General features: G+C 37.4%; 2 protein-coding genes across 2 annotated transcripts; both read left to right on the plus strand.

The window, feature by feature from the left end:
- The first annotated feature begins 6,416 nt into the window (after positions 1-6,416).
- LOC146306208 (uncharacterized) lies at positions 6,417-12,025 on the plus strand. Its single transcript, XM_084712287.1, has 5 exons — positions 6,417-6,566; positions 6,932-7,285; positions 7,426-7,548; positions 10,049-10,149; positions 11,795-12,025. Exons 1-5 carry the CDS (start codon positions 6,509-6,511, stop codon positions 11,858-11,860), a joined length of 702 nt encoding a protein of 233 aa, XP_084568413.1. The 5' UTR covers positions 6,417-6,508; the 3' UTR covers positions 11,861-12,025.
- Positions 12,026-15,780: 3,755 nt separating this feature from the next.
- On the plus strand, positions 15,781-16,813 carry LOC146306209 (protein S100-P-like). The gene is made up of 2 exons (XM_084712227.1): positions 15,781-16,013; positions 16,564-16,813. The coding sequence occupies exons 1-2, from the start codon at positions 15,876-15,878 to the stop codon at positions 16,702-16,704; spliced, it is 279 nt and encodes a 92-aa protein (XP_084568353.1). The 5' UTR covers positions 15,781-15,875; the 3' UTR covers positions 16,705-16,813.
- The last annotated feature ends 4,096 nt before the right edge of the window (positions 16,814-20,909 follow it).

Consider the following 20,909-nt stretch of genomic DNA (forward strand, 5'->3'; position numbering starts at 1 on the left):
AAAGTAACATGTAACTAAAGCTGTGAGACAAATGTAGTGGAGTAAAAAGTACAATATTTTGCTTCTGAGATGTAGTAGAGTAGAGGTAGAACGTGCCTTTAATTTGTACTTACAATAAGTACAGTAGTTAAGTACAAATATGTAGTTACATTCCACCACTGGTTTTGTTATGTGAGCAAAGACTAAACCACATCATATCTGTGTCTCTTTAGGTGTCCCATCAGGCATACGGGTGTCCCAGAGTCCCAGTGTCTCTGTTATGGAGGGGGAGACAGTGTCCATCACCTGCTGCTGGACAGGGGAGGTTGAGAGAATGGGGATTGTCTGGGTGAAAAATCAAATGTATATAAAGAGTGAGACTTTCTTGAAGAATTACTCTCAAGGATCTCTGCAAAAGGAGACACTGGACTGCTCACACTTGACCTTCACGAGGATCACGAAAAAAGCTTCAGGGAGGTACACCTGCAAGGTGTCCGCTGAGATACCATTTTTATTTGTGTTTGAAGGAAAAGGTACAGTCGTCACAGTTATGGCCAGAGAGAACACAAAGGAAACAGAAACGGGTGGGTGGCAAAACACCAGTAGTGCCTTTCACAGTTTTGCTGATTTACATATATGTGTATATGTATGTATATAATGCATTCAATGACACTTGAAGCTCATTCTTCCAAGAGTGTGTCAATTTCAAAATGCTGCTTTGGTGTTTTCATTTATGGTGCAATATGTAAGAACTGGCCACCTGTCTAATTCATGCTCTAAACAAGTAGAGACAGAATATTGTCATAGTAACAGTAAAAAAGCTGCTAACTGTAGCTGCCGTTAGCTGGTTTGATCAGTTAGCCATGCATCTATTGGAGACTGACAGCTCAGAGCACTTGGGGGGAGTGTTGGCATTTATGCTGCAAGCACAGGAGCTTTGGACCAATGGAAGCCAGTCTGAGGATATGGAATAAAGTACGAGGTGGTTTATAGTGGCTCCAACCAGGACTCTGACTCCAGGGATGACAAAGAGACGACAGGCAGGGACAGGAGAGGCATCCAGCAGGAGAGGAGTGAGATTAGCAGAGCCAGAATATTTCCACATCTAAGTCTAAATAGTCTAAGTTTTATTTCAACATAACCAGAACTAGTGATTATTGGAAAAGTGGAGATTTTACCAAGATGGTTGCATTTTTCTGTTTAATAAGGAAGATAGGTGTAAAAATATTTCCCTTCGTGACTTTCTTGACCGTTTGTCAATATTACTATTACTATAATAACAGCATTGAAATCTTGTTATGGCCAAAAATGTATTTAGTGAGGTCACCATGACCCTCAACCACCAAAATTTAATTAGTGTATCTTTGAATCCAAATGAACATTTGTGTCAAGTTTGAAGAATCCTTCAGTCCTTCAGCATACATGAATTTGCACAATTAAATTAGGCTGATCAGTCCAGCAGTAATGAAGATTAACTGCAGACAAGCTGTTGGTCCACTGATCATACACACATGCACACACTCACTCATACACACACTGAAGCTTATGCCTGGCAGGATAATAAAAACATGTGCACGACAACAACAAACTAGCAACACTAGCATGGATTAAGCTGTCCTCCCTCAATAACAGTAACAGTAATGATCAATGTGGTTGTTTCTTCGGGTGGATTTCAGGTAGTCACTCAGAGGATGTGTTACTTTATGCCATGAGGTGCCTGCCCATCCTCGCTCTGGTCAGTAGCTTCCTCTACCTGAACAAGTTGGCGTCCAAAAAACAGCAACGCTCAGCAGGTACAATATCACTTTGACTTAACTGCATCATGATGATCTGGTGTCCAATCAAACATATGTATACATTATGACTAATCCATCAGTGCATTCATGTTTCAGCTGCTCCAGGAAATACACTCCCATCAGCCCAAAGAATGGAAGAGAGCCAAGAGGAAGAGGAGAGAGAAACAGGAGCAGAGTGATGGTCTTGAATACATTTCCACATTTTCATCACCCTAAAAGTGGACTTCTGTAACTTTTTGCTTTCTGACATCAATGACATCTAATATATCTCCTGTTTTAAGCTTGTTAAAAATGCATCGACCAGGCTAATAATCAATAATAATTACTAATCGATTAGTCACTGAAGCTCTACTTCAGATGACTCATTATGATAGAAATGCAAATTTTGGTTAGTTTCATATTTAATTTCAGCATTACGTGTTCTTATAGACAATTCAATAAACAGTGTGGATACAGCTTTTCCAAATCCATACAAGCAGGACTTTTTTTGTTCCTAAAACCAGACTGATTTAATAAGAAACCAATTATGATCTCAGAAATGTAGAAAAACTTTGTTTTCATGGATCAGTTTTGCTAGTTTATGAGGTTGTTGATAAAATCAGTGTAACTAACAGAAGAGGAACTGAAAGGTTGTCACAGCTGTGATTCTGACACGCTATTGAGTTATAAAAAAGGAAACTCATGCATTACGGTTTGAATGACTCATCGTCACTGTAGGAACACTGAATTGTCAATTTGAGTTAGTTTCATATTTCATTTCCAGCAGTTCATGCTCATATAGACAACCCAATAAAACCCAGTGAGAATACAGGTTTTTAAAATTTCACATCATGTCAAAACTGACTAAAATCAAGACTCAGAGATTCAGAAACGAGGCATAACTGATTAAAAAATGAACATCTATCTGGGGCGCCCCTAGAGGTCAGTTGGTGAAATGTTTGCCCCAGGTATTGAGGCTATTAGTCCTCTGCAGCAGCCACTGCTATGCTTTAATATTAATATGCTACACTTCTTAGATGCAATTGGAAATCTGGCATATCATTTAATAAATATAAACATTCATTGAAATTAAATTTACTCTATTTAATTTAATTTACTCTATTCTATTTTCAGGACTGATGTTGTGAATGCATGAACTGAATTCTAACAGATGACAGATTCAATAACATATGCATGGATGGTCCTTCCTCGGTTCTACATCTTGGACAGTTAGGTGTATTATCTTTGGAAATGTTATGCATTTTGATGAGAGTGAGGGAATTTATGAATGAAGAAACCATTCCTGATGTTTCTGGACTTAAGCATCCCCCCCTTTTGCATCTGTATGAGACGCTGACAGAAAGCCTGTTTAACACGAGGTTACTGTTGTGACACAGTTACAGTTTGGGCATGTTTAGGACAAAATCATGGTTTGGGTTAAAGTAAGTATGTTACATACGTCATGTGGTGCGATGTCCAGTAAATCACATGATGCAACATTACATGTAAAGTTAGGTCATTTTAAACTTTAGATAATTCGACCTTTGGTTCCAGACGGGACACAAACATTACATTTACATTGAAGTTATCTGACGAACTTTGAATGAAAACGGGCGATGACAGGAGCACTTATGACTGGGAATGTAATAAGAGGCTAACAGCAGGGCACATCAAAAAGGCCTTTAAGTTCAGTTCAGTTTCTTGTCTGTACTGCCTTGTCTCCAGTCTTCATGCTAAGCTAAGCTAGCTATCTATTTAACCTACTGCACAGACATGAAAGCATTGTCTTCTCATGAGTGACACCACTTGCCACAAAAGGTGTAGGTGTATTTTTTCAGGTTATTCAACTGGTATTCTTGCACCTATATGCACTTCATCTTTTTCATTCCATACATTCTTCCTGTTTGAAAAACCCAGGCACCTACATTACCCACAATGCAATTCTGTCAACTGAAATTTGGTCAGGTGTTCCACCCCGTTATGGGCTAACATAGCCTAAGCCGCTAGCCTCAAGCAGAGATCAGGAATGTGCACCTCTTTTTTTTATTTGTTTCTTCAGATTTTTTTTTAGTTTCTCAGAAGCTACCTGCAGCCAGAGCAGCTGGGGCACAAGATTGAGGTGCTTTACGTTCCTCATGTATCTTTGACACACAGTAGACGTTGGAACCAAAGGCACATGTAATTTAAATGTTAATGTGTCAGAGTCTAAGAGAGGAGTATCACATTTCTGTTGTTCATTTGTATTTAACACACTGAAGATCTCAGAGCCTCTTACACAGACGTGTGAAATAAACTGAGTGAATTCCTCGCTCTCTGGATTGTACGATACCATGAAACTGAATTCAAAACTGAATGAGAGGCAGTGAAACAAGACAAAGGCAAAATGAAAAAAGGATATAGACACTGAATTATCCCCAATGTGCCACAAGCTACTAAACTACTACAACTGAACACTGAACGTTCCCATGAAGGCATCACCTGGCAGTTTTATTTATATAGTACATTTAATTGCACATAAACTCAAAGTGCTTTATACTTAGCAACAACATATGACATATAAGCACAGACATAAGAAAATAACATAAGTAGCATAAATTAAAAAAAAACATATTGAATCAGTGAAGCATTCACACATTTCAGCTAGCTAGCAAACTCTGGCTTTTTCTGAGTTTTCAACCACCTCAGTTTCTCTTACACGCTTGGAGGAGGAAGAGGCGAGTTGTGTGCAATCTGCGAGCTCACCGCAAAATGTCATGAAATCCTACAAACTTAAATTTCTGAATGTCAAAATTTGCATCAAGGATCCGACTTGTTCTCTGAGTCATAACTGTCACACAAATGTGAACACAGACAGAATAAATCTATTTTTAGATTCGGTGTGACTTTTGGAGGATATCATTGTCAGATACCCACTGCAAATAGATACCTTGAGATTATGCTGAATATATTAAATTTAATTATTATCAAATTATTTTTAAAAAGATGATCCTCATAAGCCCAGAGCTTACTTGAGTGATCACATCTGTATACAGTACCAAAGTAATCCTGTTAATCCTGCAAGTGACCCACAGAAACATTGTGTAATGGGTAAGAAATAACTTCTCAGGTGCAGGCACAGGTAAAAATTAAATAATTGTGGATGGACAGCAGACAAGAACCATAATATTTCGCATACAATATGTTTTTTCCCTAAAGAAACCAGAAATAAAAAATATTGTGCAGTAATTTTAACATTTATATTCACTAATACAGTAATATAATCAGCTGGCAGGCTTTTATTGTGAAAGGCTGCGACACAAACATTGGACTGCACATCCTGTGTAACAATGAGACGTCAATGTTTGATCTGACAGAGATGTAGGCTAGCTGCTGGCTACAACTGATGACACAAAGGCAAAAAATAGCCACCAGATTGTAGACAATGCATTATTAAATTCAAGTCAGAAGCTTGGGAGGATTTTGGTGCATTCAAAGACCGTGAGAATAACGCTGTCAGTGGCTTTGCTGCTTGTAAAAAGTTTTAAAAAGTTTTAGCTTTTGTTGTCACTATGGAAATACATCGACAGCTGCAGGAGCCAACTGGCACTGGCAATGGAGAACACAAGTGACTGTGTATGTGTGTTTAATTAAGGGTGTGGGTGCAGATTTGACTTTGACATAACTGTGGGTAACGGGTTGGTTCTGGTTCTGAGCTTTGCAGGTCTTTGCAGGGACGGGTTTGCAAAACTGGACACATCTAGGACTCTGAATCTGGTGAATCCATGAATACACTGCAAACAGGAGCTTCTAATAGTTAAATCTTCTTACTTTTAATGGTCAGTGTGTCAATATTTACAAAAATATAGAGTAAAAAACTATTTTAGGCTTGCACAGTTGTTTTAAAATTGTCTGAGGATGGGGACACACTATGTCAGACCTTTGGTTTAAACAGTATTTGGGGGTACAACTTGATTTTTCTGCAGATGGATCCACTGAAGAGTCTGTAGGACAAGGTAGCTCACAGCCCAAAGTTGAGACTTTGGAGACTCCTGGTGGTTCTACCAAAAACAGACAAATACATGCCGTTTGTAATCTCAAAGTACTATTACATGGATCTCACATCTGCATACAGACGAACGGCACAACAAGTTTAGCAACAGGTCAGCTGTTAGTTCTGTACAAACAAAAACTCAAACCAACAGAATCATAATGCTGAACACTGCAATTATAAAAATTGGACATTAACGGGCTTTAAGTAAAGTAAAATCTACAAAAAACTGTTTATTACTACAAGTTGCACTTTTTGGATGCTCCAAAACTGCTCAGGATGAGAAACTAACACATGTCAGTTAAAGCTGGGACGGGGTTCAGGCTTAGAAATCGAGTCAGATAGTTGGAACGCAGGTCATTTTAATTTCAATAAAAAAAAAAAACATGACTGTAAATACTGATCACCGCTGCTCTCCTCAACATCTACCTGATGCTTTACAGTATTTCTGTTTGAGTAAAATAAACAGGAACTCTTCCGTGAGAACAGAAAACACTTTTTATATATTCTACAGAAACTATAAGTCCCTTCAACCCGAAGGAGGAAGGAACAAAAGATGTGGTTTTTCACACTTCTGTGCAGAAAACACAGAGGCAAAGATGATGCCCAGTGTGTTCTTGTGTGTGTGTGTGTGTGTGTGTGTGTGTGTGTGTGTGTGTGTGGTGGGAAGGACTTAGAGCTGTGAAGAGATGAGTGTCAGAGGTCGGTGGTGAATCAGTGTGAAAAGATGAAGCTTCTACTCAGCAGTCTGCTGTTCGCGTCTCTCTGCGCCCTCTCATCCTGGAGTAAGTAAAAACACGACAAGTTAACCTTTAATATCACATCCGTTTCATAGATGAGTCTATGCTAACTTTAGCATTTGTAATATCTGATTATTCAAACCTTTTAAACTGATAAATGTGTGAAGAGAAATAGAAAGTGACAACAAATGTGACTATAATTGATGGTCCAGAATTACTATTTATTTGGCAAATATTTGATTAAATCACTATGATCTCATTTAAACCATGTCGATATAGTGCACATCCTCTGATTTTGTTAAAAAGTGTTGAAAACTCACTGTTAGTCACATTTAGAAATTCTTCTGAAATTGTGCAATATGTTTGGTCTTCTGATGAATTACAGATCATGTATCACTCTGTCTCTTTAGGTGTCTCATCAGGCTCACATGTTGTGACCCAGAGTCCTGATGTCTCTGTCATGGAGGGGGAGACAGTGACCATCTCCTGCTGCTGGACAGTGGAGGGTGAAAGAAGAAGAGTCACCTGGCTGAAAAATCAAACACATATAGAGAATTTCTTGAAGAACCAGTCTCAAGGATCTCTGCCAAAGGAGACATCAGACTGCTCAAACTTGACCTTTACGAATATCACAAGAGAGGATTCAGGGACATACACCTGTAAGGTGATTGTGGAGGTGCCAGTTTACAATACGTTGAAGGGAAATGGTACAGTCATCACAGTTAAGGCCCGAGACAACAACACAAAGGATGACACAGAAAAGGGTATGACTATCTATCTATCTATCTATCTATCTATCTATCTATCTATCTATCTATCTATCTATCTATCTATCTATCTATCTTTCTTTCTATCTATTCTGTCCCCATCATTGTAATATTTGTGTTATATTTTTTGTCACAAGACAAACATCAAGAAACTCCCAACAGCAGTTCTCCTCCCCTTCCCATGATAATCTCCTTGGCTGTCGTGGCTTCATTGTTCCTCATCACGCTCGCCTGTTTCTGCACTCTGAGAAGGAGACAAGGTACGAGGAAAAATATACCATTGCCATATCATTCAAGCATCAGAAACTCGGTTGATACATTTATGGTTGGTCGGTTGGTATCTCGCCATGCAGGAGTCTTCTGTTTGTGGTGCACACGGCGATTAAAAAGTAGCATTTAAAATTTATGTATCTTTCCACAATTTTTCCGCAGTGATAACCACAGAATGTTTTCATTTCTCCAGTGGAAAGTTTAAAAAAAATAAGTGTAACATTGTTTCTTGAAAGAGATGTCACTGTTATTTTTTTTTTAAAAAAAATTTAATTTAATGTAATAAAATGTAATTAATATAATAAGGATAAATTATTTATGATCAGTATTTTGTCATTACTCTGAAATTACATTCACTTAAAATTTATGGACATCTCAGCACATGGGCAAATAAAACCCCAAAATATCTAAAATATCTATTTGGCTGGACACCACTGGTGTTGTAAGTGAGAAAATATATATTTTTGTAGTATCGCTAAACCCATCGTTGTCAGGCAGAAACCTTGTATGTCCATGACTGTTGTTTTTCAGGACTTTTTTTTAAAAAAGTGTTTTTAATTCTAACTGAATGCTGTTCAGTCAAAGTTAACAGCTCTTTTTAATACTTTTCAATGGTTAAATATTTGACAGACATAAAGGGTGACCACCAGCATTTATTTATGAAAAAAAAAAACACAATAGGGAGATACAAGGTTTTTGCCCAACAGCGACAAAACGTGATATGTCATATCATATGTGACCACTGGCTCATTTCCATATTGTCTAAAACACGCTACTATGATCAGTTGCATTCTGTGGTCTAAACCAACACGTCTCCGGCAACAGTGCTACAAAACAGCAGCTCTGTGTGAGACATTGATGTGTGATCTCACCTTTGTTTCAGAAAGACAATCACATTATTATTTAAAATAAGAGCTGCACCTGCACACTTGATGTTTTCTTGGGCAACGCATAACCTTAAATAGCTTTGAAAACGGGGATTCTTGTGTGCCTGTTAATGCAATTCATGTCTGCAAAGGCAGTTCTGAAAAATCCTCACACAGGCAAGGTTTTAACACAAAATATGACAAGGTATGAGTGAGAAATGCGTGGGACCAAGAACTGAACCCTGTGGTACACCGTGGACGATGTCTGCTGAGAATTATGAGGAATTTCTGGTTACAAAATGATTTTGCTCTCATATGTACGATTTGAAACAGCATATTGTTGCTGTTAGGGCTAAAATAAAAAAGTAAATTCCCGCACATCACCTCTGCATTAATTTATTAAGAAAGGGCAAACATTTGTGTGTGACAAGGATGTCTTAAGAAAGGCCCTTGTGACCAAAATATCTGCACTTTCTTTTAAAATAAACCAAAGCAAAGGTGATACATGTGTGCAGGAACTGACTTTTTTCTTTGGAATATTCTTGTGAATATTTGGGGGCTTTGATTGCTGGCTGCTCATCTTCTGCTGTCAGGGCTCAACAGTTAGAATTGCCCACTTGCCCTTAGCAAGTAAAATGCCGTTTTGGACTAGTAAATCTAGCAACTACTCAATCAGGCAAGAGGTAAAAAATAATTAAACGCATTGTTTTTTTTCCCGAGCTAATGATGAAAGTAGCTAAGAAGTGAGTACTCATGAGAAGATGGCGACGGTTAAAGACAAACTTTATGATCTGAAGCAAAAACAAGAATTTCAGACACACAATGAGCCAGTAATCTAAAATTTTTGAAACCGAATAAATTATGTTTTAACTTTGAGCTATGTTGCACCAAACTTTTAAACTAGCTTAAAGTTGAGAAAGATTTAAATTACCCAGGTGAGTTTTAATGATGCGTCTCGACCTTCTTTCACTCCAGTTGATAATGGAGGAGAAATTAGAGCTATCACGACTACACTAACTAGGCTAATTAACTTTTCAGCTAGCTACTAAACAAGTCAACATTTATTAGCTTAGCAACAATATAACTTTTTGTTAACTTTTCAGCTAACTAGTGAACAATTGAACATCTTATTAGATTTTTTCACTAGCAAGCAAACATTAGCACATTTTTAAAAATGTTTCAGCTAGCAAACAGTGTAATTATTTGTTAACTTTTCAGCTGGCTAGCAAGCCGTTTTACATTTTCCAAACTTTTTTTTTAGCAAGCGAGTAACAAAATAACTTTCTATTTTTACTTTTTAGCAGCAAACAATTTTTAGCTAGCTAGCAAAAAATAGAGCCAGCGATCCTCTTAGGTTATTTCTTTGGGCTCCAGACCCCCATAACTGTGACTAGGGATAAGCTGATGTAGAAAATGGAAGGTAGGGTGTTGTATTAACAGTAGTATTAGTCTAGTAGTTGTTGTAATTGCGGTGGTATGTCTTGTAACAGAAGCTAATAGTGGTAGAAACAAACAGTGACTGCAAGTAAGTTAAAATAAAGCTTAAGTGCGATGCTTCTTCATATTTTCATTACATCAGTATTAATGATCTTTGTGTCTATTTGTGTTTGTGTGTGTGTTTCAGCGAGAGCAGCCAGGGTGATCTACGAAGTTCCCCACATTGACTCTGAGGAAGCAGAAATGGACAAACACAGCACCACCTCTTCCAGAGGCTCGTCTCAGTGGGTGAGTCTATTGGTATCAAGTCCACGAAGACACAATTGTGTATCGAGTAAAACATTAAAAAACGTTGCACTTTTCAACTGGCAGGATCAAATTCAGACAGTTTTTAAACTGTCGAGCCCAAAGTTTCCTTTCCATTGCTTTCTATGAACGGTCTATATAACGTGTGAGACAGGGTGGGTGACGAAAATGTTATTTGATAGACAAACACAGCCACATCAAATTTCAGATCCAATATAGGGTAAAATCTAGGCTGTCCTATATACTGTTCACCATAAAACCTGTAACGACTGTATGATGTAATGCAGTGCCTTACATACAGTTAAACCGCGGAAAACATTCTGGTTTTGGTGAGACTATTAGTTTAGCCGTTTTTGTACTGTAGCATTTTTCAAGGTTGTGATCACATCAATTTTTGAAACAGAACAAATTATGAATTAACTTTAAGTAATGTTGCAGCAAACTTTTAAAGCAGCTAAAAATTAAGAAAGATTCAATTCGAATTCCAAATGAATTTTATGATGATTTTGTCTCAAAGTTTTTCTCAACGGAGAAACTATAATATATAATCTAACATTTTATTAAAATTTTATTTTATCTATCTAGCAAACAATACAACTTCTTGTTACCTTTTGAACTAGCTAGTGAACAATTGAACATTTTCTCAACGTTTTTTTCTCAACAATTTTAATTTTAATATTTTATTAACTGAAAAGCAAGCATTTTTTTTTCCTTATTGACATATTTATGGAGGAGCAATATGATCCCATAAAACAACACCACAATCCACATGCTTAATACATAGTATGAAACAATTGAAAACTATATGTTTCAGAGCAGGGTAGGATTTAATACGCAACTCTGGTACTGATTCACACAGATGACAGATATTTCTGTTCATTCTGGTCACTCAATTCAGTTTGTACAGCTGGACTTTAAGCAGTAACTTCCAGTGTTGAGACATTAATATTATGAAACATAACCGACATCCTGTTTCTGACTAATTGTGCCTGTTGCACATGCCTACTCAATTAGCTACCACTCTGTCGACCTTTGCACGCCACAAACCCATAAGCTCTTTAATATTCACTGTAAAAAATAACAACAAAAAGTTGACTAAACTTGGCAAGATAAATTGAGGTAATTTTGTGATGATTCAAAACAAACTTTTCTTGTGAAATAAATTTGATTTCCTTTTACATTTTATCAGTCAATTCTTCATTTCACACAAAGCATTCCAACTGCTCCAGATGGAGTTACTTTGATTTATTCAATTTTCTCAGGAGAGTTTAAACTCTTACAAAATGCATGCTGGGAAGTCCTCTAACATGCTGTTACTTCAGAAAACTTAATGTAATGAGTTGATTGAACTCCGTACAGTACATTCATTCAACTCAACATTTCAAATCATAAGACTTGAAGTTAGAAGGAAAGAACTTGTGTTTTTAAGTTCTGAAGTTTTCTGAAAAGAAATACACATTTTAAGTTTAATTTATTTGAACAAATAAAACTTTTATACTTAAGTTAATGAGAAAAGTTCACTCCACTAAATTCCTGTATATTTTTTCCAGTGCTTATTTGACACATGTTAATGTACTGTTTTACTGCACTAAAACAGTAATTGTCTTTATCTCTCTGTCTTGTTCAGTGTCAAGTACCGGTGTATGAATCCTTCGATTACTTTGAACGTGTGCAGACCAAAGAAAGTGGATGAGAATCTGCTCCGAGGGATTTTTGCATCATCCAGTATTTTTCTCCCATATTTTCCAGCCTGTATATCTTGTACATTCATTTACTTACCTTGTGAATCTTATGTAAATCATTTTATATGAATGTAAATATTTTCTATTTTTCTATAAACTTCTCTGTAAAGTCTTATCCATCTTTGTTGTCTAAGTTCATTTCAAAGTTGACATAGACAGTAGTATTGATTCTGTAGCGAAGATGCAGGTTTCACAATGACTTCAGGTCATGATAAGGACGCTGAGTGGAAACTGTGATGTTATGAGGTCGCTGTATAATAGGCCAATGACAGGAAGTGGAAACAGCGCCTGTGACAGTTTGTCCCTGGCTTTGTTGTACACATTTTTATCACACAAGGCACACAAATCTGATACAGAACTTCTGAAATGTTGCATGCGTGACACACTGTTACTGGAAATACATGTTGCTGAGACCATGTTTTACCATAATTATCTTCACATCACTCATCTCTCAATTGGCTCTGCATTTCAGGTTTTGTGTTGATTTTCTAAAATTTCCTGAGACCATGATGGAAAAACACCGTTAGCATTATTGAAAGTGTAATTACTCACATAATTAGCACGTAGCTGATATATGAAAAAGAAAAAGCACACATGCTAATTGTACACATAAAGGGTACTTATGTAACCTGTTGGACTCTAGTATTGTCTGCATTGTGTTGTGGTGAAGAGACCGTGGATATTTTTGGAGGCGATCTCCGTTTATTTGTGACAGCTGACAGCAGGTGGTAAAAACAAAATTCAGTTACGACCATGTAACTTGAGCCCCTACACAAATTTTGTGAAATATACTGAAATCATGACAATAAAGTACGATATATACATATATAATGAAACATAAGTTCATTTAAATGTACATGGAACTATGGGAAGCTGCGATGATTGATCAGATTTGTGGAAAAGTTGCAACGGTTGGACAAAGGTCATGCAGAAATCATGGTGATTGGCTGACTTTGCAAGAATTGTTAGGATTGCAACATCACATCCTCCTGAAGGGCCTGAAAGTTAGTCAAAACTCTCCATACATGAAAGGTGTGTTTGGTGATAGATTGGAGACACTGATTTGAGGGAGAGGAGAATATGTTGACACCTGTATTATTTATTAACCAAAAAATATTAAATAAACTTGTATTACAATATATCAGCATTTAGGTATTGCTGAATTTGCGCTGGCTACCTTAATAAACTCTGTTATTGGGAGTTTCAGAGGAACAGAGACACAAAGCATCCTGTAAGTTATGAATTTGTTTCATTGCATGAGAAAATAGGCTACTAAATACCAATGGGAATAATTAATGGCAGATCTGCCACTGAACTCAGGTCAACACATTATTTAACCCTTAACCCTTATTTATGACTGTTACTACCACACCTGAAATTAGAGGGAACAAAGTCTTGTTGTCCCAGCTATCCTGGCTCCAGATTGTTTTGGTGTTGCATATTCATATTCATCGTAATCTATCTGTGGTTATGACAAATGTGAGGGTAGTGACTAATAAGTAAATAATCACAAGCCTGATGGGCACCTATTTATTGCCAAGAGGGTTGCTGATAAAAAGACACTTTAGACCCAATGAGTCAGGCACTTTTAGACTGAGAAAGAATGTTAAAGGCTACAGAGAGACACTCCTTCACTCATGTGAACAAGCTAAACTTACAGTATGCTAACCTTCACCTGCATTCAATAGATCTACTGTATACCCACCGATATTTGCTGCAAAAGGTGTTAACCACCACACAGAGTAAGAATAGCTTTCACAAACTGTCACACTGCTTCTTTCACTTGTCATTTCTGTGCACACATATTCAGCATGTCAGGGGAATGTAGTGATACCGTGCATTGCTTCTGTCATCATGCACGCAGAATGCATGTTTGAAAACCTAAAACATGACTCAAGTCCTCAAACCCATTGTTTTAGGCTACTGAGTGATGATCATACAGTTATTTAATGATGCATTTTTGGGTAACACTCCTAACTTATGCTTCTTTCTCATTGTGTTTGAAGGAATCTATTGCAGCGAAGGGAGTCGTGTGAGTGAGTTGTTGGTTGTGGTACCACAGACATGTTTTTACGCTGTATGTCTTATTCTGTAACAGAGCACTGCTTCCAGGAAATGAGACCAGACCAGATGACCAAAAAAAAGACAGATGCAGACATACACACTGATGTACTTCTTGCATGGTTCATGTCCACCTTTACACAGCAGCATCTGTAACCACCAACCACAGTAGATGCAGTGACATTTAGTCTGTGTAAACAAATTCATCTTCTAAACATATTATACATGTTAGAAAATAGTTGCTGAAAATGTGAAAAGACTGAGAACTATGTAGCACTAAATTGTGGAGTTAGACTGTGAAACTGTTGTTTGAGATTTCTGTGTTCAGGATTTTTGAGCTGGACCTGAAACATGGCTCGGTGACGTGCTGGAGCCATGGTCCTCATCACACTTTATAAGACCCATGAACCAAACGCCACCTCCTCTCCCCTCACCCTCCCTAATAATCTGTAACAAACGTACCTTCAGAGACTCTCTCAGTCCAAATACCATTCTGTCACTGTCCTCTGGCTCTGGTGTCTCAAACACATTTGGACATGTCCAATAAAGCTGCTAGATGGAACATCCATGTTTCATGTTGTTTTCAGGTATTGGTGTTTGACACTGAGGGCCCTATTTTTTGGTGATGTAAAGTGCGTGGTTCAAAGCACAAGGTGCAAGTGGGATACACCTTATCAGCTGTGCACAAGTGCATTAGTTCATGGGTGTGTTTTAGGCCAAATGTGCAATAAACCAATTAGAAAGTCAGCTCTCATCAGCTTTAAGAAGCAGGTGCACCTGGAGCACAAGTGTTGACAGCATGATGGCGGAATAACCAGGAAGAAACAAAGAGGAAAGATTTGCAGATCTTCTGGTTCAAGAAATGAAAGCGCAAGAGAGTGCGATATAAGTTTGAAGAAAGTGATGCACAATTATGCACGAGTTATTCAACAGGTACATAATATATCCAGCATCAGGCTCTGACAGAAGCACACAAACCTTTTTCTGACCAGGTCAGGCCGGTCTCGTGGTCAGATATAACGTCTTGCTTATTTTGTATGTTAACATATATCAAGGCATTTTGTAATTGTGGAGAAGTGTGTGTGTGCCTCAGCGAAATGCACGGTTTGCTATCTAGTGCAGATGGATCTACTGCACCGCAGACTTAACACTTCGAGCAGGTTTTAGCTGGTCTGTGGTGTAAGTGGTTTCAACTACAATGAGCTGTGCACAATATATCAAACGTGCCTGGCCATGACTTCACTTTTAGACCTCACAGATGGTTCATTTGCTATGTTGCAGACATGGGGAAAATGGCAACTGTGCTGGTGCAAAATAGCAATTCCACTTGCATCCTTTCATCACCCATGATCACTCAGCTGTGTGCCGCGTGTAAGATAGGGCCCTGAGATGATGGACCAGACAAACCCCCACCTTCCAGAGAAGAGAAAACTGCTCATTTTTAATGATTTTGAGACCTAATCTTATATACAATTTTTCATCATTCAAATTTGGCTTCAAGTGTCATCTGACACCCGTCATCAGTAGCACAGGGTTTATAACCTCGCAGAATAAATTGATTATGATTTATGTTGTGTCAAATTAAATAAATCACAGAATCTATGATTTTTGTAGTTAATGAAAAGACCTCCCCTTAAATCAATAAGTAAATGACTAAAGCTCCTAATGGTCTATGAGGTAATATGTACACTAGGCGTTGTATGCCTGAGGTTGTGTTGACACAGTTGGAGCCACCACCTATCTCAAACACTTGAGCTGGTATTGCTTGACCTTTGAATCCATCATTCAAAAGGTATAAAAGGAGTTGCCTCTCCGCCCACTCCTGACCCATCTACTGCTCTGTCGACCGGTGTTGGTCTTCGATTTTCCCTTTCTGTGGTATTACTAACCTCTTAAACAGCAACCATGACCCAGCTGGAGACAGCCATGGCCATCCTGATGAAGACCTTTGACACATACGCAGCCGGTGAAGGCAAGAAGGACACCTTATCCAAAGTCGAGTGCAAGACTTTGCTGGAGAAGGAGCTGCCCGGACTGCTCAAGGTACTGTACAACCCCCTCCACCACGGGCTGTGATGGACCGGGGTGGAAGGCTGAAGAATAATTTTTCCGTCTAATTTGAAATATCAAAAATGATAATGATAAAAGTGATTTGACTGATGCTAAAACAGGCATCTCAATTTCATATTTTTACAAACAAATTTTGTTAGCTCCATTGCTAAAATGGAAATGTTCAGTTTTGGTTGAAGCGGTGCATAAGCTTCCAAAAATTAAAACTGTGGCTGAGTTTTGAATAATTTGCAACAACAACTTTAAACATTAGGACATTTTTGCACATTTAGTTAATGTGGACATTGCATTTTCTAACTTTTGACCACTTTTGACCCATCCTGTCATTGCGTCCTACCTCAACATTAACTTCTTGCTATTTCTGCACCCAAAGACCCGTCTTTAACTTGAATAATCCCCTCTTGGTATTCTACCTTGGCTGGAAAAAGACCAGCATTTGATCCAGCATTCCCAGTTGCATACGGTGAAATGGAATACTGTAACAGTTTCCAACAATATTGATGTTGTTTTCTTGGCTGTGTAGGCAGCAAAGAACCAAGAAGAGGTGGACAAGCTGCTGAAGGGTCTGGATTTTAACGGCGACTCTGAGGTCGACTTCAGTGAATTCGTGGTGATGGTTGCTGCTCTCACCTGCGCCTGCCACGACCGCTGTGCCAAGAAGTAAGCAGAGTGACCGCACCCTGGGGTGGAGCCAAATGGCACCAGCAACGACATGAAATCCTAGTAGTGACTGTTTTCTGTAACAACTGAATAAACTGATTTATTTACCCATACATGGCTTGTGTTTGTATTGTGTGACTTACATTGACAAAATACAAAATTCATTGCAAGATTATAACCGTGTATAGTCATTTTTCTTAAAGAAGGCTTGTTTTGGTACCTTGAAGTGTAGTTCCTTGAGACTTTCTTACTTTACCATGAGTAACAAAATGATCAATACACTCTTAGAAATAAAAATGCTATCTAGAATCAGGGTTCTTCAGCTTGTTCTTATAAAGGAACTGTGTTTGGTTCTTGGTAGAAGTTTGTATAAAGGTTTTGCTTGAAACCCTTTCCTAACCCGTTTCCACCAACATGGAACCATTCATTTTCCTCTAAAATAAGATAGTTTGGAACCTGAAAAATTGGTTTCCAAGTGGAACAAAAACAGTTTTCCTTGGGAACCAAAGTGGGTGTGTCATATTCTACAGGTTCTTATGCAACACCTTCTGTCGATGATATCATTGTTTAAAATGTTCCTCTAAAAAAACTGGTTCACTGGGTAGCACCAAGGATTCATGGGTCTTGAATAGAACTGGTGTGGGTGGAAAAGGGTCTTCAGAGTTCTACCTAGATCCAAACACAAAGGGGTATACCTAGAGTTAAGAACCCTTAATAAGCCCTTTCTTCAAAAACAGGTGCTTCAGAAGTAAAATGTTCTAGGTACAGCCTCAGTCCTTCTGGAAGAACTCTTTTGGAACCCTTATTTCTAAAAGTGTACATACACAAAAAAACAAAACAAAACATTATTTAAAAAACACAAAATATAAAAATATCAATACATGTGCAAGAGAAAACAACTGAAAAGTTTTAAACGACACAAACCAACCAACAAACCAGACTGCAAGTTGCTCTTGCACACTGCAGTGTCAAAGTAAATGAACGGTGGAAAAAGAACAAAGTGAATGGTGACATTTCATGTGGGTGACAGTGTATAATAGGAAATGGTTTTCAAGGCGTTGTAGCAGGTGGTCAAATCACCTCAGTCATGTTAGAACAATCATCAGACTTCCTGTGTAACTGGGACGAGGGTGTGCATGTGAAACTATAAGTACACAGTCTGTGTCTTCTTGGTGGTCTCTGTTGAAAAGGGGGTAATCAAAATTTTCATGTTTTCTCTATAGCATTAGATGACTTGTGTTTGTGTTTGTCTTAGTTTGAAACCATGTCAAGCTTAAAAAAAAGACGAGACATGACATGACATTTTTTGTAGTTAAAAAAAAGTCACATGACTCGGACTCAAGTCAGGCTTGAGACATCAATGTGAGGACTTAAGACTCCACATAATGACAGACTTGCAGCTCAACTTCAACTTTAACACTAGTTACATGTGACTTCAGTTGGTCTTTAGCATTTTGGTTTGAAAATAATTGTTATTTTAAAAGTGTGAATCCACAAATAAATGAATTTCCCTTCAATTCCTAAGTCAACTAATGTTAACACTCTTCATTCTTAGCAGGTCAACACTTAATTCCCCAGATCCACTTTGTTTAAACCAATCTGACATCTGATCAAGTTGCAGTAGAGAACCATGAACAGCTAATGTTACAATACTGATATCCGTGGAAAAAATGATACCAAAGATGATTTCATTCACTTTCAAAAACTACAAAGTGGTCAACAAAAAATGAATTGCAGTATGTAAAGCATGCAGGCTGAAAATTACAGACACATGCCACACAAATTACGGTAAGTCGAGGCTAATATTCACATAACTAGCTCGCTAATGCTTAGGCTAATGTTAGCTTAACAGTGAAGTAATTTTGTAAATTAATGCGGCTGCCTTATAACTTGTTTGGAACTCAAAACTCAAAGTTTAGGACTTGAGTGACAGGTGAGGATGGAGCAGAGCCGGGGAGGAGCCAGGAAACTGGAGAGGGAACACATGCTTGTTGAGGCTGGGACTATACATGACTGAGTCCACTGCCTTCACAAAGTGTAGTGTTTGTATTGCAGTAACTATTATTCTGATATTCTTGAATCTTATATATTATTTTAAAACATACTAAATCTAACCACTAATAAAAAGTAAAGTCCGGAAACTAACTGAAATTAAACTGAATTGAGAACAGAAATTCATAATTCCAAATAAAAACTAATGGAAAATACAGCTATAATAATGGTGGCAGATACAAGTGTTTCAGCACACAGCTGAGTGTGATGTTATCATTGTATTTTTGATGCACGTCCCGCCAGATGCACGCAGCGGAAGAGGACGTCTACAACATCTCAAGCGAGTGGTCAGAGCAGCGGCTTTGTATCTGACAGAACAGCTTCAGCCACATGCAAAGTATGCCACGATGTCACAAGCAGTGTGTTGAAAACACGTCAGTGGTCACACACGGAAATATTTCTCGCTCAAGAAAGTGACGAAGGTCCACACACAAAGAACAACAGGATCTTTATAGAGACTGCAACATATTCAAGTTGAGGACAGATTACACAACAGCTTTAAAATGTAAACTGCTGACTGTAAACCCTCCACAAACCATGATTTAAAAACTTCAGTCCACACTAATGTTCATTTGTTTTATGGTTACTTGACACTTACTTGACATGTTAAGTCAACAAGTTTTTATTTTTGAATTCATATTACTAAGATGTATAAAGCTTGTTGAGCCAAACTACTTCAAGACCAGTTATTTTGATGAATAATACATTGTGCATTCAACAAGTTTTTTGATTGTTGATTGTTGCAGATATGTAGTATGTGTGTATTATTTTGTTCATACGACATGTATGATTTCTTATTCAGTAAAAAGAATGATTTGTGTCGACTTCACATACCAAAAACACATTATTAGAGAGTTGTGTTATGCCAAACATAAAGATGTTTTGCTTCCTCAACATACAACTGCAGACATTTCCTGTTTTAAGCTTCTCATTTTCTTGTTCACATGCAGTATAGTAGCAAAGATGCCAGCATGCATTGTGTGAGTTAAACCTCTGAGATATGATGAAAACTTGCTGTGTCACTTTTTAAGATAAGTCATGCTTAATTGTTTTCACAATAAAAACATTGTGAACCATAATAAAAGTGTATATTGAATTCAGTCACTACGCCTTTATACTTCATTCAATTTAAAACTAATTACTCAATCTGAATTTTTTTCAAGTTCACTGACAGTGCATAAGTAACTGTGTTTTTACCAACTTATTATTTTCTTGTACACACAGTTTAATAAGAATGAGTTCAAGCAATGTTTATTTTTAGAGTGCAGTTGCAGCATGTTTGCAGACTTCCCAGCAGGCATTGCGCAATAGTTAAAACTCCCCCGAGACCCTTTTTTTTTTCCTAATTTGAAAAAAACATGATGGTATATGATGTAAACTTGCTCTGTGTCTCCAATACATTTCAAGATAAATCATGTTTGTTTGTTTTCACAATAGCGTATTGAACATGTTTTGTCAAGTTCAGTTAACTTTACAAAACATTAATCAATCAAACAAAAGACTTTAAACTAATAAATTCAGTTAACATACATTTTTAAGTTAAACAGCTCAGAAATATTTACAGTTTACAAGTTTTTACCAACTTATTTTCTTGTAAACACAAATTAGCAAAAATGAGTCAGAGAAACATTTATTTTGTGACGCAGTATATTGGCTAGCTTTCCAGCATGCATAATTTGAATCTCTCCAGAGACCCTTCTTTTATAGAAAACAGATATGATGAAAACTTGTTGTGTCTCATTTACATTCAAAATATTGCAAACCATGATGATGGTTAGTTTGAATGGTCCCTACCCTAACTTAAGTTAACGTAACTTCAACTTACCTTATTGGACGTGTTTTCTCAGATTCAGTTAAGTTCAGTTAATAGTTTTATATGACACAAATAAGACTTTACACTAATTATTCTATATAAGTTTAGTTAACATATATTTTTAAGTTGACCAGCTCAGAATTATTTACATTGTACAATTATTTCTGTGTTTTTACCGCATTTATCTTTGGAGTACAAGAACAGCATATTAGCAGACTTCCCAGCATGCAGCATGTGAGAGTTCAAATTTTGCAGAAACCCTTCTTTTATATAGTTTGATGAAAACATGTGATTGAAACTTGCTGTGTGTCTCTAATGCACTTTAAAATAAGTCATGATTATTA

The sequence above is a fragment of the Lutjanus erythropterus genome, chromosome 23 (genome assembly GCF_056507025.1).
Source record: "Lutjanus erythropterus isolate fLutEry1 chromosome 23, fLutEry1.hap2, whole genome shotgun sequence".
Classification (NCBI taxonomy): domain Eukaryota; kingdom Metazoa; phylum Chordata; class Actinopteri; order Lutjaniformes; family Lutjanidae; genus Lutjanus; species Lutjanus erythropterus.

What these genes read in the sequence shown, in the direction of transcription:
- LOC146306208 (XM_084712287.1), top strand. Translation starts at nt 6,509, where the DNA reads ATGAAGCTTCTACTCAGCAGTCTGCTGTTCGCGTCTCTCTGCGCCCTC. An exon ending in CTGCGCCCTCTCATCCTGGA is followed by an intron (nt 6,567 to 6,931) that starts GTAAGTAAAAAC and finishes CTGTCTCTTTAG; the next exon opens with GTGTCTCATCAGGCTCACAT. An exon ending in CACTCTGAGAAGGAGACAAG is followed by an intron (nt 7,549 to 10,048) that starts GTACGAGGAAAA and finishes TGTGTGTTTCAG; the next exon opens with CGAGAGCAGCCAGGGTGATC.
- LOC146306209 (XM_084712227.1), top strand. Translation starts at nt 15,876, where the DNA reads ATGACCCAGCTGGAGACAGCCATGGCCATCCTGATGAAGACCTTTGAC. An exon ending in AGCTGCCCGGACTGCTCAAG is followed by an intron (nt 16,014 to 16,563) that starts GTACTGTACAAC and finishes TTGGCTGTGTAG; the next exon opens with GCAGCAAAGAACCAAGAAGA.